General features: G+C 37.2%; 1 protein-coding gene across 1 annotated transcript in view; it reads left to right on the top strand.

Annotated features, from left to right (window-relative positions):
* ZDHHC17 (zinc finger DHHC-type palmitoyltransferase 17) overlaps window positions 1-16,558 on the top strand; it is a 73,701-nt gene extending 57,143 nt beyond the window's left edge. Inside the window, exons 12-17 of the mRNA XM_062613796.1 lie at window positions 3,477-3,539; window positions 4,788-4,881; window positions 8,657-8,740; window positions 9,120-9,277; window positions 11,450-11,544; window positions 13,417-16,558. Coding sequence (XP_062469780.1) covers window positions 3,477-3,539; window positions 4,788-4,881; window positions 8,657-8,740; window positions 9,120-9,277; window positions 11,450-11,544; window positions 13,417-13,555 — 633 coding nt within the window. The 3' untranslated portion in view covers window positions 13,556-16,558. The remainder of the gene's footprint in view (window positions 1-3,476; window positions 3,540-4,787; window positions 4,882-8,656; window positions 8,741-9,119; window positions 9,278-11,449; window positions 11,545-13,416) is intronic.
* Window positions 16,559-19,205: the final 2,647 nt, after the last annotated feature.

Here is a 19,205-nt window from a genome sequence, read left to right on the forward strand (position 1 = left end):
TTGTTGTACAACAGAAGGTCTAAAATGTTGAAAAGGCTTGTCTTCCAGCTTTCTCTTTTTGTATTTGAAATATGCTCAAGTGTTACTGGTTCAAAGTTGCATGGCAGTCATTTGAGTAACAGGATGGACTTTTTATAGGGACATGTAGTGATGGGACAAGAGGTAATGGCTTTAAACTGAAAGAGGATAGATTTAGGTAGGATATAAGGTAGGAATTCTTCACTATGAGGGTGGTGAAGCGCTGGCACAGGTTGCCAGAGAAGCTGTGGCTGCCCCATCCATGGCAGTGTTCAAGGCCAGGTTGGATGGGGCTTGGAGCAACCTGGTCTAGTGGAAGGTGTCCCTGCCTACGGCAGGGGGGTTGAAAACAGGTGATCTTTAAGGTCCCTTCTAACCCAGACCATTCTGTGATTCTATGAAAATAAAATTGCAACTTAAATTTTCAAAATAAAAAGCTTAAAAAGAGGTTGGTTGAAAAGGAAAGTGTGAAGTTTCAGAGGTTTGCCTAATTAAAACAACCCATTATGAGAAAAATGTTAATTTGAGTTTCTAAAATCTTCCCAGACTTCTAAGCACCTCTGATTGTCCTTGTGTCTGAAAGTATTGGACTGACAAAAATTTTGAGACTAAATCAACCGAGACACCTGGCAGTCTGGGGTGGATTTCTGTTTTGGTATTGCTATTAGAGAAAATATGGATGATATCTTTCTAAGATGTTACAATACTGTTATTAGCACTTCTGATTTCTTCTAATTTATGTGCATTGTTCTCAGCATCCACACTGAGCACTGAATATGCAAAAATAAGCAGCAGAAGCATTTTGTTTGTTTCATTTTGTCAAAGTTTCCTAGAAGCTCATGTCCCACCAAAGGTGAGGTTTGAGCTTCTATTTCACAGCAGTTTGTGAAAACACCTGTGTGGATCGACATCAGACCACTTGGAATTATGGTCTTACGTAGAAATGAAAATATAATGGCCTTTAAAAGGATGGTTGCCATACCTTAAATGATTTTTGTATTCTCCAACAGGTTGTAGCTGAGTTATGTTTTGGCAATGTGCACATTTATTCTGCAAATTCCCTTTCTGTTACTGCAAATTTGCCAAATTCCAAACTAAATTGTCTTCCTTCAACTGAACTGAATTAAATAGTATAGTCAGCAACTGCACTTTGGTTTGGATTCAGCAAATTACTCAAATATGCAACTCATTTTATCTACTTGCTTGAGTAGAGTGTGGTTACAAAAGCCTTGCTGAATTGGATAGGAATTACGAAATGCAGCTTCTTCAGGCAGATGCGTATGGCTAAGAGTGTTTTAGATTTCTTACACTGCAGTTAACCAATCTGTAAAAATGATCTATTGTCAGGGTTATAAAGCACTGTAGGACATGTGCCTTGCCTTTGTGCAATGTAGTGCTTTTTCATGTTTTCAGAATTTGTCTCCAAATATTTAATGTTCAGTTAGCCTTTACCTTTGGAATAAGGAACCAAAAGAATTCTTTTAATTCCAGTTGGCCAGGTTAAGTATGTTTGGAAATGTGTAGTAACAATGTCAGATGTTTATTCTTCTGGCATGTCATGTCCTTTCTTCTGTGTTGCAAAATAACCCAAGTCACTCTTAAAATAAGTAAATAAAGAAAAATTTCTGGTAGTTCAGAAGCATAGAAAATAGACACAAGGTTTACAAAGCACAACGTGTTCTAACTTGACTGCTACTGGGTCTCTGTATAAGCTCAGTGAGTTGTATTTGGAACTGATTTATCTGCTCTGGTTCAGTTCTGTCCTCCCGAGCTTTGGGATCATGCTTGTGGATGATACTGAACTCCAATGTTGAGCATCACACTATGCACATTCTCTTGTGTGGCACCCTTTTGTTAATCTGTAGTGTAGTGTATACTCCCACTGAAATCAGAGGAACTATTTATGAAATTGTTCAAATACATTGTATCAATTTTCCAAGGTATCAAAAGGCACACCATCAGCACTGAAATCACGGTAGATACATCTCATTGTGTGTTTTACTTTCTGTTCATTTGACTTATTTACCAAAGTCCCTCTTGTGAGGGAGGCCCTTTAATTTCATGTCCTATGGTGGGGATATTAGAGAAGCAAGGGATGGCAGAGGGAGATAAGAAAGGGATGTAGAGCACTGAAGTTGGCAAGCTGCATGGAAAGGCTTGTGAATGGCAGTGGTTGGTTGAAGAGGTGATATGAAGGGTTGCAGTGGTTGAGGGAAGAACTGGCCCAGTAGCAAATGGAAATACAACCAAGGGTTAAAAATAGTCTAACTTTCAGACCTTACGAGTCTAAGAGAAGTGTTGTTTGTTCCTCATTTACCTGTGATTGCAGGGAAAGCATTAAGACACTGATTTACCCCCAGCCTGTTGACTGTAGCTTTTACTGGTTACTTTTTGTGTTTCCACAAATTTTTCATAACCAATGTAGTATTTTGGAGGAAAAGTTCTACTGCTTCAGTCGAGATACCCACCTGAGTGTCACCATCTAATTAAGGAAGTTATATTTATATTGCTATGATGAGAAACTAGTTGTAAGGACTGTTCTATTGCTTCTGCAGTTAGAAACCACCTATATGCATATATGTATGGTTTAAAAGGGAGCAATAGATTAATCTATTTGCGTTAAATTATTTATGCTGAGTTAGTTCCTTCTAGTCCAGGGAAGGTTGTTCTGTAAGAGATGTTTTCAGGATATTTTCCATATGTTGCAAATGTCAAGATGTCATTTAAATCTCACATGGCATGATCTCAGGTGCTGAATTTAAAAATTGTTGGAAACCATTTAATGAATAGTAGGTTCCTTCTATTCCAACAATTAAGTGGGTACTGAAGGAGTGTATAAAATAAGAAAAGCCCCTATCATGTAATGTGAAATTAGATGCATGCTTTAACTGATACCTTCTTCTGTGTATCACTTGACCCTTGTATAGCATTGTCAGTAAGAGGAGGTTTGGTTTGCATTATTTGTTTTCTTTCTTGAAGCTTCAATATCTGAGGAGAGAGGTGAATATAGATTTAAATCTTTTGATGGGATACCACTGGAAAGAGAGTCTGTTTTTTGGACTGGCAGATCATGCTACCTAGTTTCATTTACATTCCCATTTGGAAATTCAGCTGCATTAATTCTAATAGGTTTAAAAACGGGTTAGTCAGGCTGGTGCTAAATACTGTGTGGATGTATCAAAATTAATATAAGCTTGCTTTTTCTCTAATTAAACTTAAATAGACTAGGAATAAGTATAATCTAGAATTAATTGAGAAGTAAATGTGCATATTGGTTTAATAAAGTAGGTTTAACATCCATTTCAGCTGAATTTAAGTTCTTCCAGTGTGGAAAGTACCTGAAATGAAGAGAGTTCACAACCCTGGGTCTGAAAAGCAGCTATTACTATGGCTGTCAGCATTTGTTTATGTGCTAAATTCTAATTTCTTATTTTCCTTTTCCTTTTTGTTTTCTGCAGACAATAGTAGAACTTGCAGAGACAGGAAGTCTGGACCTCAGTATATTCTGCAGTACCTGCTTGGTAGTATATTTTTTTAATCAGTTGCAGCACTGATTTCTGTTATGTAGGCCAAAATTAGATGTTCCTGTACTGAACACATTTTTGGCCTTAATGCAGTTTCAAAGGCAGTATTTATTTGTAATCTTTCATTTAAGCTGTGTTTTCAATTAATACATCTGTACACAAAAAAAGAACCTACAATAGGAAGAGGAAAACAGTTAATCACTGTGGAAATAACTTGCTGGTGCTGAAATCCAAGAATCCAGTATATCTGCCCAGATGGTTGGCTATACAGCTAACAAGTTATGAAAACCACTTTTGTAACTCATAATAAAATTATGTGGTTCCTCTAGTAAATTTTTTTCCCCAAAAAAAATCAAGTGTACTTCTCAGTTTGACAGTAATTGAAGGGGTTCAGTTTTTTAAAGCTTGCCAAATTGAAAGCAAATGCTTTTCTTGGACGAGTTAATACTTAGTTTCACCACAGAAAATTTGAAAGGGAATAATTGCTTAAGGAAAAAAAGTAACCATAGTGAAATGCAATGTGTTTCTTTTATAGAAAGTTTTGCAGAAAGAAACTAGTAAATATAAAATTATCAAGGTTGTCAGTGTTTCACTATAATGCTCTGACCTATGTAGAGCATCAATGATGTTAATGTTCCCAAAATTTAATCTGGAAAATTATGTACTGGTGTGGCACCTTAAAAATGATGTGTGTGTGTATATATACGCGTATATCTTAGAATACTTTTGTATCAGTTCTTTTTTACTGCCATTTTATATTTCTTTCACAACATAAGCTTTTAAAAAAAGTAAATGTCGGGAGTAATTTAGCATTTTAAGTTCCACCAACTTCCACTTGTTGAGTTGTATTCCTGTTTTTAGAAAAAAAGCTGGGAGAGTTTGTTACAACTCATTTATGAAAGATAGTGACAGAATTATGGAACTCAAACTCATTCTGTATTTTTCGTTATTGAGAAGCTGAAAGTAAAGTGGTTGCTATCTAAAGTTCAGTAGCTGGAGGAATGGAAAAAAATCCTGTATATGTAACAAGAATAGTGTGAAAATCATTTTGATCTGATTGTATAGATGTTTGTGTTAAATAATGTATAGATAAAGCTTAATACCTAAGATTGCTTTAAAAACTAGGATCAGTTTTGAGGGTTTTTTACGGGGTTAACAACAGAAAAATTACATTTAAATGGGGGAGGGTCCTATTTAAAATGGCAGTGTTTTGCTTTTCTAAACAAATGTTAATAACCCTTACAGATACGGAAGCCAGTGAGATCCAAACACTGTGGTGTATGCAATCGATGTATAGCAAAGTTTGATCACCACTGCCCGTGGGTGGGTAACTGTGTAGGTGAGTAATATGCTAAAATATGATGTTGTCTGAACAGATAAAGAAGGGAAAAGCTTCTGAAATGGCCCCTGGGTGTTGTACAGGTTTGTATTTGTTCTCATTTCATGGTGAAATGAAAGTCTGAGGAAAACTGTTGAGTACTTTTGGTAGAGGGAAAAACATTTTCAGTATTGAGCTTATTTTTTTTTTCTACATGCAACTCTCTGCGTTATTCTAATTTGTATTGCCTGTTACATACTTATCCTCAAAATTCTTCTGTTTCCAATTCAGTTTTCTACATATACATTTTTATTAATATAAACTCAATTAAAATATGCAAAGCTTAACTGCTTTTTAAAATCTGCAAAAAAAAGCTTGTACTGACTCCACAATGGACTGTTATCCATTGCATAAGATAAATTTTCATCTTTACCAATAATTTTCAGCAATTTAATGGGAAAGTGTACTTATTCAGAATGTCATGATAATCACAGCTAGATACAGAATGACTTCCTACTGAGATATTCTCCTCTTTTTGACTCCCCAGGTAGTTGCTTATTGTCCCCAGTGATGACAAAAGGAACATATACAGAACAAGAATAAAGTCTCTAAATGCTACTATTCCCTGTCATACATTTTGAGAAACTTACTTGAAAACCATTATTATGCAGGGAGCATTGAATACTTCACAGCTAGGAAATGAGTGCAGCCTGCCTCACTGGTTTATTTTTTTAGGACACAAGCGGAGGTAATGTCAATCTTGGGGAAGAATTAGGACTTGGATTCATTGGCAGCCGACAGCCAATAAATACTTCATTGTGGTCATTCCAAATACATATAATAATGGATAGTCACAGTAATTTGGTTGTGTGGTGAAGAGTAAAATAGTCGTGCTGGCATTTGAATTGTAATAGCGCATCACTGAAGTCTCATTGAGATGGACCTGTATCACTCCCTTCTATTTTACATTTCCTATTGATGTTACTGCCTGAGCTACTTTTGATTTATACTTTAGATTTACAATGAAGAACTAAGACATTTTTAATTAAAACAAGCAAGGGGGGATGGGCTCAGGTTTCGGATAATGGTTAGTGACTGCTTTGCAAGAGTGCAGAGGAGTAAGTACTTGTCAGTGGGACCGAGGATCCAGTATTTTAATCAGTAACAGGAAAAGCATGAAAACCAGACTGGGGGAGTAAAGACCTTAGTGTGTGTGTGCGTGTAGTAAGAGAGTGAGTAATGGGATTAAGTTAGGTGGAGGAAATCTGTTTTATGAAAAAAAGTGGTGATGGAAAAGCAGAATCTGTCTACTGGTGGTCCTGTACCGATTGCTTGGGATAACTGGAAGTAAAACTAAACATTAGGACACTTGAAAGTATGCTGGGGAAAAAAGTATTAGAAATCACACTCTGGGAACAGTGTGAACTGGAGGGAGCAATGGTGTCAATGACCTTATATGGCTTCTCTGTTGCTCTCAGATTGGTACATGGTGACTCTGAGTATAGGATTACAAACCAGAATCCATTCTTAAAACAGCATTCCTGCTATGTTTGCCAAAAAGAGAAACATGAATCACACTTTTCTGGAATGGTGGAATTTGGAAATATTTTGTGTAGTCTTCCTTTGAATGTGTTAGAACGATAAGAATTTTGCTAAAGATAGGACTGAGAAATACTCTAACAGTGTGTACAGGCACTAAAATAAATTATTTGGGGATAAAACTTGGCTCATATAGAGATCGAGAGAGAATATTTTTACCATTCTGAAGAGGTTGACAAAAAGTACAGACTATTTGAAAAATAAATGCATTGGCAATTGGGGCAAATTATTTTTATCATACCCACAGAATCTTAGGTAAAACTGCAGTGAGCAAGTCTCTAAAGGTGATTGTACTTATCTTTTAAACCAAGTATCAAAATAGCATTATGCTTTTTACTGTTGGTTTTTTGAAAATCAAAAACGTTAAACTTGTAGTTACATTGCAAACACAAACTGCAGACTGGCAACAGAAATTTAGTCTTCAAGTAATAGCATGAAAGAAGCTAGACCCAAATCTTAAATTGAGTCATATGGGTTCTGCTGATGTTGTACTGTATTATTGTCCTGATAGCAGTGGCTCAGAAAGTAGGTCTTGTGTGTATGAGCAATTATTTTATGGCTTAGAATAATTATCACTTTTTCCTCCAATCAGGATTCTTCTCCAGGGACGTAAAAGTAGGAAAAACTAAGAAATCAACAGTCTAAATCATGCACTCTATCAATAACACATAATAAAGATAATTATTTTTTTATTACTTATGTATAATATGTGCACAACCATATAAAATAAAGTAGTGACAGTTCTTTCTGCAGAAAATAGTGCTGTGTTTTGTCCAGTCTTATTCAAGATAGAGAAGAAAGGCAGTTTCTCCACCTTCTCTTTCCAATATCTTTTGTTTTTTAAACTGTAACCAAGATTGTGTCTGTCTCTTTTGTGGTTCTGAAGTGCCACATAGATGATTTTGCCAGGTAGAGATGGATTTCCTGTTAAGTATAATTTGGTTTACTATCACTGAAGATCCTGCTGAATGAAGCATCTCATCAGATGCCTCTCATATGGACCTCTAGATCACTGTTCAACTTCCATTTTTCAAAAGACTGTCTTTAATGAAACTTAACAATTTTGAAATTTAGAATGCAAATGAAAGTTATACCTTAGGGACATTCCCAGCACTGTTTCTCATATGCTTTAGGTGATTGAAGTTAATGTTACAACGTATTTTATGTCTGCAGGAACTTGTTTGATTTTCAAGGAAATGTGTTTAGTCTAGCTTGTATTGTATGTGTATTTTTCCTCATCTGTTATTTATATAGTCTTTTAGTTCACTTGCTAAAAGCACTTTATTTTCTGCCTCCAGAGGATGCTCTTGTTTTAGCAGGCAAAACATTTGACATAATGTAGTAAATGCTGTGTTGGTAGATGGTGACAGCCAAATCTTTTGTAGCCCATTATCATCTCTGTGGGTTTAGTTTACAGCCTAGAGCAGTTGGAAGGTTGCAACAGTGGACATATTTTACAAACAGAAGGAAGACTGAATACCTCAGAATTATGATATATTTGCATAAAAGACATCTTTTTAGCTCTATTAGTGTTAAAAATAGATCAGTCTTTCAGTAACTGAATTTTCTTGCATTTAAATTTTTTCTTAATGAATGGGGTAAAAAACATTCTGCTTATTTTAGCCAGGTTATCTGTTCAGTTACATGTATTTGTTTTACAAGTTCTATTACATATTTTACTTTTAGCTTCATTGAGCAGGTTTAAAACTAAGCTGTGAGCTCCCTTATCATGAAAGGTTCTATCTTTATTCATATTTTTATTTCTTTTATGAAAGTGAATACTACAGTCTGATTTTTTTTTTTCAATGACATTTTAAAACTATTTATTGATGTGTAATTCCTGTCTGTTCAGGGTTCTGCAACAGCTGTCACCAACATTGTTCTAAATCAGTTATTTTATTAGCTTGTGAAAGGTTACAAATGAAATGCATTTCTGTGAATTGCAGCTATAATGTGACAGAAATTGAAGAAACTAAAACATTGCTTTGTTGTCTGAGAAGTAAAAAAAAAAAAAGAGAAATCATAAGTAAACCAGCTAATTTCACTGTCTTGAAGTTATATTGGCTTAATATGGGAGAGTAATGTTTCTGTATACAATAAGAAGCAGTAATCTAAGCAACCAATTGAACTTTCTGGTGTAGTGTTATCTGTCTTCTAAAAGTGTACTAATTCAATCCCTGTTTTTGTGCAACTTTAGGAGCAGGGAACCACCGCTATTTTATGGGATACCTGTTCTTCTTGCTTTTTATGATCTGCTGGATGATTTATGGGTGTATCTCTTGTGAGTAAATAAGGGCTTTTTGCCTTTTTATTTTTTTAATTGCCTATAAAGACTTTGTTTATCTCCTGGTATAGATTTTTACATGCATCTGCCTCATCAGAGTTTTAGACATTTTTTTTCTGGAATCGAACTACACACTACTGAGTGACTATATTGGGTGTTTTAAATTAGAAGAGGATGTTTTTCTTGTCCTAGATTTTTTTTCTTTATCACAGCCAAGTATGTGCATGTGTCATGTATTCAAGGAGTTGGGAAAGGAAGAGAGAGCAAGTAAAGCTGGTTTTGTATTTATTACATTCAAATATGGGCATTCTGTTCATGTGTAGTAAACGTATCTTAACGCTTCTGTATGTTTTTTGACACTTTGTTTATTCTCTAGACTGGGGATTTCACTGTGAGACAAGTTATGCAAAAGATGGATTTTGGACCTATGTTACACAGATTGCTACCTGTTCTCCGTGGATGTTCTGGATGTTTCTAAACAGTGTTTTTCACTTCATGTGGGTGGCTGTGTTACTCATGTGTCAGATGTATCAGGTATGGAAGAGCCCTTCTTGTAATGCTGAGTTTTGGGAGTGACATAAGAATATCTAATAGTTCTCTCATTTGAATTTTAATGTGTGTTATGCAGGATCAAGTGTTTAGTCTCTCAGCCACACTGGAAGAGGCCAGCGTCTGTTGTCTCTGGATATTAGGCATTATTCACTTCTCATTCACTTGTGCCTTTGTGGTGTTGGGGGGGGGGGGAGGGCAAGAGATTTTAAAATACCTACCTTCTGCTTTCTGTTCTTAGAATGACAAAAAGGCAACACAGGCCAGAGAAAGGCAATAAATACTAATAGAGGGTAAGATCTGTGAGTTGAGCTTGGAATAGTGCAATACACCATTAGGAGAAAAAGGTGATGACTTCAAAGGGATGCAATAATTTCCTACGCTGCTTCAGTGTGATTTGAGATCACATTACTGTACTGTAATCTGACCAAACCCACATTTTTGTTTTTCTTTTTAAGGAAAGACAAGTCATACTGAAAGCCTTTAAGTAAGACATTAATGACAAGTCATACTGAAAGACTTTAATGAACCATGACTTAACTGATTTAATCCTTTCAGAGATCCTGGAAATAAAAATAATCCTCTAAAGCTTAGGTACAACTTTTCAGGAAATTTTAAGGTTTATTCTTCTTTCTCTACAACATTCATCATTTGTAACATATATCAATTTCAAAACCTTTTGTGTGCGAGTGATTCAGTCTTTTAGAGGTCTTTCCTGCCCATGACAAATGAGCAGAGAGGTAACTCCGTGTCTTTCAGGTGTCTTTAAAGCAGTCTAACCCATCAGACTTTTAGCAGATTAAGCATGTAACTTTCTGGAGAACCTTCTGTCATATTTCATCGTGATCCATTCAGTTCCCCATTGAGGATTCCTCTTAATAGGATCTTTGTACAGATGAATCTTTGAATTATGCCATTTAGAAAAATACATCTCATAGTATTTTGTATCATTAGTGCAGTGAAGTAAAATAATTCTAGTATTTGACTTCTTTAATAATCCTGGAAAAAATAAAACTGAACACAGTCATGTTACTAAATTTCCTAAGAGTTTTATGCATAGAAAACTTGGGATTATTCTTGGCAAATCATCATTCGCCATAATGATGAAATGGATAAAAATACTCTCTAAAATGCTTCTTTTGATTTGCAACTGCATAACCCCTACTCTAGCTGCTTTTTTTTCCTCTTCATCATAAAATTTGGACCAGTCCCTCTTATTGAACTGGCCAGAGTTATTGTCAAAACACTACCTACTACTTAAAACCTTTACTTCCTACTTCAAAACGTGGCTGTTGAGAGCCCATTTGTATACACAGACATGAAACTTCACAGGCTTTTATGGAGGTGAAGAAAATGCTTGAGATACTAAGTACATCCAAATGAGGCAAACCATCCCAAACTTAAGTTTTTAAATGTTCTTGCTTCTGCAACATGTAATAGAGTTGACTTTTTATATTTCACAAGGAATGACAAGATTTTATCTTCCTGTAGTATATGGCTGCTATGGACATTCTCACATTTTTGTTTCCAATTACATCACATTAAATAAGCTCCAGTTTTAAGTAAGATACCTTTTAGGCTAATGTAGTTGGAAAGCTGTTACACAAAATCACAGCCTTTGGGACAAATTGTTATGGAAAGGGGACAAAAACCACAAGTAACAACAACCAAAGCCACCCCACTTTTTTCTGGCCTTCTTTTTTGTCTAACAGACAGAAAAGTTACGTTACTGCAACACATTTATAAATCAAGAAAAATGTACTAATGGAGCTATAACTAGAATGTCTGGAGGAAAAAAAAGTCATTCAGATGCTGTGTAGAGTAACTCCTGAATCTGTTATTTACAGTACACTTCAGCTAACAGTGCAGTTCAGGCATCTCTTTGTTATGAACTAAGAAGTCACGGTTTATTCAATGATCATGATTGATTTCTGATCACTTTCAAAGTTAAATATTTTGCACAGTCTGGTAGCAGTATTCTGTGGTGTTTTACTTTGGGACCTGATAATTTCCCTAGACAGAAAATTCCTTCTTCAAAAGAAAGAATATAAACCAGTAAATCTGGTTTTTGTTTTTCAGTCTGGCTTATGCAGGGCTTGTTTGTATGTTTTTACAAGAGCTAAATTGCTTACTCTTTTTTTTTTTCCCTGTCTTCAGATATCTTGCTTGGGTATCACAACAAATGAAAGAATGAATGCAAGAAGATATAAGCACTTTAAAGTTACAACCACATCTATTGAAAGCCCATTCAAGTAGGTTTTAAAGTATAAACATATTTGTGTAGCCTTGCATACATTCAAGTTGTGTAGCTTGTTGAAACAGAACATGGCTAAATACTTTTAGAGAATTTTCACTACTTGGAATGCTGAATGTTTCAGCTATTTTTATAGTAATGGATTCTATCCAGTTAAAGAGATAACCATTTTGTAGTGACTCTAGACAGGGATGCCTAACTGCAGAAAAGAATGCTTTCCGAGCAGTGGTCATAATTTGCTGTAGAGCTTATGGGGAAATATTTTCTTTATAAATCAGATGCTCAGACTGGAGGTGGTTGTTTATTGCATGGTGTTGACCTGGATCTTCGCTTCCACACTGGGCACTTTATCCTGATTGATAGTTAATGTGCTGTTGAATTTGCTCTGTACAGTAGCTTCCCTTGCTCTCTTTACTGTGAAAGAAGCAGCAGCATTTCCTTCCTGCTCAGGAGGATGAGCATGAGCAAAGCTGTTTGTGGGGGAGGGAGCAGGACATCTGAAGTGGGTGTTAAATGGGTGAGACATGGGCTTTTGGGTGTCAGTATGTAAAGGGTAGGTTTGGATTCTGGTTTCTGTAGCACTGAGGGTGCAAGCTGAAAGAGAGGGGATTAGGGATAAAATAGCTCTGGGATGGGAATAGCGCAGTGTGGAGCAGCTTGTGGAGCCAAAGCAGGAAGTAAATGGAGGCATGAGTCTGGTATATTGGTGCGTTGAGATCAAAGTACAAAAGGAGTGATGAAAGGACAGAAGCGTGTTTCATCCTGCTGCATATGCTGTGTCTCCTCCAGGGGCTACTGCTCCTTCAGGTGACGCCCAGGGGAGCAGGAGATAGAAGATATTGTTGCAGTTTGATTTTTGTGATAGAAACCTGTGTGAACCTTCTTTTAGTATCTCTCCATACCAAACTTGAGAAGAGCAGTGAGAAGCAGACAAGCATTTCTGTGTGGTCGCAGTCTTCCAACAGATTAGATTTGTAACAAAAGCAGGTGATTATTTTGCCTAAGAACACAGGATAGTGCATGGATAGGATAAAACTACTGGTTTGATCCCCAAATTAATGTCACATTCACAAAACATTTCACTGAAATAGCTCCTATTATCAAAATGACTCCTGAAAATAGCACCAGATGTCTAAAATAACTGACTTGTCAGTTGAACATCACCTGTCAGATAAAGGATCAATGTCAAGTAGTTGTTCTCTTGTTACTTAGACCTGCTCTTACATATATCATAATATGAGCTTCTCTTCCAGAAGCCTGTGATCTCTTCAGCCCATCTATAATTAAGTTAAAAAACCCCAACATGCTGGAATTTTGATGTAGGTGTCTTAAATATTTAACAATGAACTGATTCAACAACAGAAAGCACTTGAATGGTTCATTTAATTCAGATAATGCTTGCTTAATTTTGTGCTGTCTAGGGACTTAATTGAGCTTAGACCTGCAGCTGCTGAACCAGTATGTGTGACAGAAATAGATATTAATAAAAATGGAAATTATTTTAGGAAGAGACTAACTTCATGCAGTTGTACAATGCAGCTTTCCTCTTAGGGATCTGAATTGCCATGCTGCGCTACGTGATGGTACATGTCAATAACATGTTACACTTCTCCATACAGTTTTGGTAGGTAGTGGAAGCAAGTTAGTGTCTTGGCTGCGTCCAAGGATCGAACATTTGCAAGTCTGGCAACTACTTCTTATTCCAGAACTTGCTCATCAGTAAGCACTAAGATAATTGATAACACAGTTGGTTTTCTATAGTTGGGAACTTAAAGGGTGAAGAGTTGAATTTGCAGGTAGACAAAAAATGTTGTACTTTGGATAAGCTATGATGTTGCTTACTAACATTTTTGTTTTGTTCTGTTTTCAGCCATGGATGTATAAGGAACATTATAGACTTCTTTGAATTCAGATGCTGTGGTTTATTTCGGCCTGTTATTGTGGACTGGACAAGGCAGTATACAATAGAATATGACCAGACTTCAGGATCAGGCTACCAGCTAGTGTAGCACCACCTTTGTCCTGTGAGCATATCATATTTGAGTGGTGCCTGAAAAATTTTCTCTCTCTCTCGAATCTGCATCCCTTGAAGAGTAGCATGCTATGTGTAGGGCTGATGATGAATCATAAAGTACCTTCTCTTCATCAGAATTTTATTAACAAACGTAAAAGTGGACAGAATAAACTGCCAAACCTGATAAGGAAGAGGAGGAAGATCAAAAAGGGATTTTAACAGTTCTTAACATGAGAATTATTCACGACAGCATATTCACAGTATTTGTTGTTGGGTTTTTTATTTAAAGTCTTTCACAATGGAGCATGAGATTATTTAAGTATTGACATAAGTAGTTACATTGTGCTGAGCAGAAAAAAATATTTCCCAATACAAGTAATTCCACTGAAACAAGAATCTAGGACATAAAACTAAATTTCATGATGCAGAGTTCACTGATCACTATGTTGTAGTTCCTGTAATGTGATATTTTTAATACAGGTTTTTGGTAGTATTATGTACCTTGAAAAATGTGCTTTTCAGTACTGTTACCAACATCATGTGGTGGGTATCCCCTGTAATGTGTTAAGTTATAGCAGTAGGGCACGTCAGATAATGCTGAAACAAAAATACATTGCCCATGTTTTTTGGTGACTGTTTTTTGCCACCAGTTACTGGTACAACTGAATACTTGTAATAACCCTGTTCTGAGGTTATATAGTCTGAAATAAATAAAGCAAGCTCTTCTGTCAAAGTTAAAGCCCTGCATAAATGCATGATACACCTGTAAAACTAGATTACAATATATAATGTGCAGGAAAACAGTGGAAAAAAATCATTATCTTTGAAGTAACTGTATAAGTAACTTATGAACTAGAGATGTTTTAATATTAGGTTTGGTCCTCAGTACCAGTGTAGTGAAATTGGAGACATGTTGGAAGAGAAATTGCATGGGGGAAACCACAGATGTGAGAGCAAGAATCTCAGTTGTAAAAAGACAAGACAGCTTTAAATTGGATGCAACTGCAGAAGAAGAACCCAAAGCTGCCTGTAATGCTGATTTTGTTGGGATGTGAAATAATGGAATCCAGACTTTAACAAAGCAGAGTTCCCCATTGATAGCACACACACACAGAAAATGTAACACAATGTTCTGAAGAAGATGGTGTAGTTGCACATGGAAATCACCCTTAATTTCTTTTTTTTAAGTTCTCATGCTACAGATATGTTTGGAAGGTAAGGAATGATCTGAAATTGCATTCCAAAGGGGCTTTTCTTGAATGTGATGCACTGATTTTTTTGTTATGGTGTTTTCATAAACTCATAGTGAATTGTTCACTGCTTCCTTAACTATTGTTTACAGAGAGACTGAGAATCAGGTTAGTTCTCTTCTAAGTGCTGTAGCAACCCAGTGGTTCAAGAAACCTGTGAGGGGAGTTTGGGGAGGGACCTGAAAGCAGATGTCTGAGACCAGTGTAAAGAATGTGTATCTGTATATAAATAATTTATCAAATAGTTTTCTCTCTGTGAGTGTGTGTTTAGTGTATTTAAAGCTGCTCATTTTCATTTTATTCAACCAAAAAAGTGTAGGAAGATATCTAATGAGCTTTTAGTGATGTTCAATATTGCTGTTAATAGGCGTTATGCCCTGCAAATTCACTGCATGTTTGATGCTTGGCAAAATTAGCGTTTTCTGTAATATGCAGATTACAGGTAATAAAGCAGTCTAGTGGTATTCCCGGCCCTTGCCTTAGTAAGAGGAGCAGTGAAACTGTAAATAGTTGATGTTCAGTATTTGCAAGTGAACATTTTTCTGTAGTTGTTCATTGATCTCAAGACACACACTTAGTTTGCAAGTACCAGATATCAGGATTTACAGAAGTGCAGCATTAGAGTACTTGAATGTTTAATACTGGAAAAATCAGCTTTGTCTTGGATACATTTTTAATGGGAGGGGTTTGGGTGGAGGGTGGCAAGAAGCTGTTGCTGTTTTTGTCAGACAAAACTTGCAGTCCTAACGAAGACACGTTCTGTTTCAGTGAAAACAGTTGACATCAGTTATTCACATTTTCTTCTACTCAGAAAAACCATGAAGACTTTCCAGTGTTGTTTTAATCACCTGTAATGTTCTACATATTTCTTCAGTAGGGGTTTGGGTTTGGTTTTCATTCCCACATTTCTGTTAGGGGTCGGTTGACTTGAAGAACTTCCATCCACTTTATTGACTATCGCCTAGCACCAGAAGAGCAGTTCAGTACGTGATACAAGTTCTGGTTTTAGTTGCCCAGTAGCATTAACTGCCATGACTTGTGTCACACAAATGTTTGTAAAAGAAGAGGTGATCTTTGGTAGTATGTAGTGAGTTCTGCACTATTTACTTGTTAATAGCTCTCTGGTGACGGTTCTGTAGAGACCTGCAGAATTTGAGCAGTAGTGGGTAGCTGTGAAAATTAACTTGCATATCTGGATTTAGGATGTATGGAGTTTCCAGTGCAAAATGTGATTTGTCTTGAGTAACACTGAATGGTTTGATGTGAAACCGTAAAATCAAGCCGGGGGGGAGCCAACTATGCAGCATTTTCCTGTCAAGTTATCAAACATACAATTCACCTGTTGAACCAAAACTGCATTGCTTCTGAAACCTAACAAAGCTGATCCAGACCAACAGCAGATCAGACCAACTTAATCTGACATAGGTAGAATAAATGGGAATTTTGTCTTGGCCCTAAACATGTGCTGTTTCTTTGCAGGTTTCTGTATTCTTTGATGTCCACCAGATACTATTTTGTTTTTCCAATTAGTGTGTAAAACAGCATCACTACATTTTAAGCTATGGATTTTTTGTATATTCTTTATTTATAACTGTGCCAAGTATTATTTTAATACTGTCAAGATCTTGATGTATTACATTGTGAACAAAAAAAAAAAATCTGTAAAATGTTTAATAAATTAGCTCTCCTTACATAAATTAAATCTGTTAAATTTTGTAAGTTATTAATCAAATAAATATTGACTCTTAGATGCAGTGTTTGTCTTTGACTGGGGATGTGATTTCACAGAGTGGTGTCTTTGTCCAGTTTCAGAAGCCATATCATGAGAAAATAGCTGCTGTTTTGCATCTCATTTTAGTAAGGTCTTTCTTTTACAGGTGTCTTAAAGATAGCATGCACCCAGTTCCATGCTGATGGGAAATCCTGTGAACTACTACAGTGGGTTTTGGTGAAGTACACCTTTTGCACTACCAATTAAAATTACCACTCACTTATTAGATACTCCTCTCTTTTGAGCAAAGCAGGCTGGCAAGGTAAGGTTTCTTAGTGGTGAATTCCTTCTAGGGAACACTTCAGGTGGCCAAATGTGCCTGTTGGATAAATAACAGTTGAGGTATTCTAAGGGTAAACAAGACATAGACACAGGGCTAGGAGTTGTAACCAAGATGCGTGCTTCTAGGTGGCACTTGAAGGAGATGGAATGCCTTGACTCTTCTGCTCTATGCTAAAGGTTAGGTTTTGAGTAGAAACAAGGTAACCATCCAAGCTGGAATATAGCCAGTGAATTTATAACCAGCATCAGCCATTAAAGTATTAAGGCTAGGACTCAAGAGCACACCTAATTGGGGTAGAAAAGTGTTTTCTCCTGGGTTCAAAACTGGCATTGAGAATTATTGGTGCTGTCCTCCTCTTCCCCAGGCAATGGTTCTGGTGAGGCTGGGCACAGCTGACCACTCTTTGACTTGTCAGGGACAGATCAGGAAAGGTACCTTAAAGAAGGTGTTCTGTTCTGCTGCTCTCCATCAGGAATCTGCAGTTCTCTCTCAGAGCAGCTGCTGCTCTTGCAGTATGGATGGGCTCCTGATAGCTTGAAAGCTGGTTGCTGCGTTGGTTTTGTTTAGGAAGCAACCTGCCCTCTGCACCCTCATTATGGCTTGATTAGAGTTCACTCCCTCACACCTCCTGTAAGCTGCCTCTAAGTAAAATTAGCTGTTTTGGCTGTGACAGCAGTGTCTACTTGTGAATACTTGCACTTAGATTTTTATCCACCTTAACAGTAGAAATGACCCAGCTTGAAGTTACTTGCAGAATCTCGTGAACTTTGTGCCATACTCACATTGCCTCCAATCCTACATGCTATTGAAGATCTCCAGATGATTTAACTGCTTTTGAGAACCAATCTCTCATGGAACTAGGGCTCCAAACTGAGGCTAACTCAAAGTGCTGCTCCATCCTGGGCTGAGCTTTTGTTCATCAGCGCTTTGCTGCAGCTGGGAGGTTGACAATAACCAAGTGACAGCGCTTCAGTGTAGGGTTCTCATTTCTCTTGACGAGGTATATTGGCTTTTATGGGTGCAAGCTTTCTTTTTCCTTAATCTTTTGTTGTTAAGTTGTTGGGATGTAGAGCTGTATGGAGCAATGAGTTATCACTCAGGCTCCCTGAGGGAATGAAAGGAAAGCTCTTGGTATTTCATCAGTTTAAATGACTTCTACAATTTATTTTCTGAAGAATATAAAGTGCTTTTTATAGATAAACAAAGTTTTAGATGCCTGGTTTTGTCAGCGTAAATCGCACCTGCCAACTCTGCTAACGTGGTGGGTTTAAATCCGCTATAGTAGCTAAATCAACTAATGGGGAGCACTTTCATCTACTCTGTAGTGTGTCAAGAGCATTATTTTGGTTTCTGCTTATTGAACAGCGCTGCTCAAGCCTTATATAATGCTTTTCCTGAGAGGAGGAAGCACTTCCGTCAGGTAACAAGGCTATGGAAAGGGGATACTATCTCTCAGTGTCTTCCATGTCCTTGGCTGCTAGGACCTGGATATGTTTTTTAAGTTAGAGCTGTGTTTGTCCAGGCTGTAAGAGTCAGAGGGGATCAACCCTTCCTGCACAGCTGTTGACCCGTCAAAGAAGAAAAGTTTTGGGGGTTTTGTGGGTTTTTAAGGACAAAAGTACTGGATCATCAGTGTGAGTAGCAGGACCAAGCTTCTGCCCAGGTTTGCTGGGCTGTGCTGTTGCTTGCTGTGTCTCTCCCCCTGAAATCCGTCCTGCTTCTGCCTTATGGTTGTCTTTTAAGTTGCAGTCTTCCTCGCTGTGAACTGTACATGCATTTGGAGAAGGCTGGCTGTTCTTCCTCACAGCAATATTGTTCCTTTGTAACCTGTACAAAATGCTCTTTGTGTGCTATTTTCACTAGTACATATTTTTCTAATTAGGTTTTTGGCTTGCACTGCCTCAGACCACAATCCTGGATGTTGCTTGAAGCTCTGCTTAATATCTTATTGCAACATTTCCAGTCTTGAACGTATCTTCATAAATTGACTCTGTCAAGGTTCTTTCTCTTCCAAAGCTATCAGCCTGCATCCCCAGCCTGACAGTTTCAAATCTCTCTTCTTTAACTAACTCCTGTTGGGCAGGATGAGAGTTGTAACTGAGCCTCCTTCTCTACCCCACACCACCAGGTCCGTTGCACCCATACTTCCTTCCACATGTGGTTGGCCTCTAGTGAAGCCCTTCACTGGAAGGGATGGAAAAACACCCCTACAAGTGCCTGTTGCCTGCTAGAGCTCAGGCATGCTCCTCTGAGGCAGGGTTTGTGCTTTTAGAAGGCATCAGTGCACATATGTCATGTGCCTCCTCTACTGTAGGCAAGAGGAAGCCATTAGCTTTGCAAA

Source organism: Pezoporus occidentalis, unplaced genomic scaffold (genome assembly GCF_034315485.1).
Source record: "Pezoporus occidentalis ecotype Australia unplaced genomic scaffold, CSIRO_AGI_Poc_V1 ctg17, whole genome shotgun sequence".
Classification (NCBI taxonomy): Eukaryota; Metazoa; Chordata; class Aves; order Psittaciformes; family Psittacidae; genus Pezoporus; species Pezoporus occidentalis.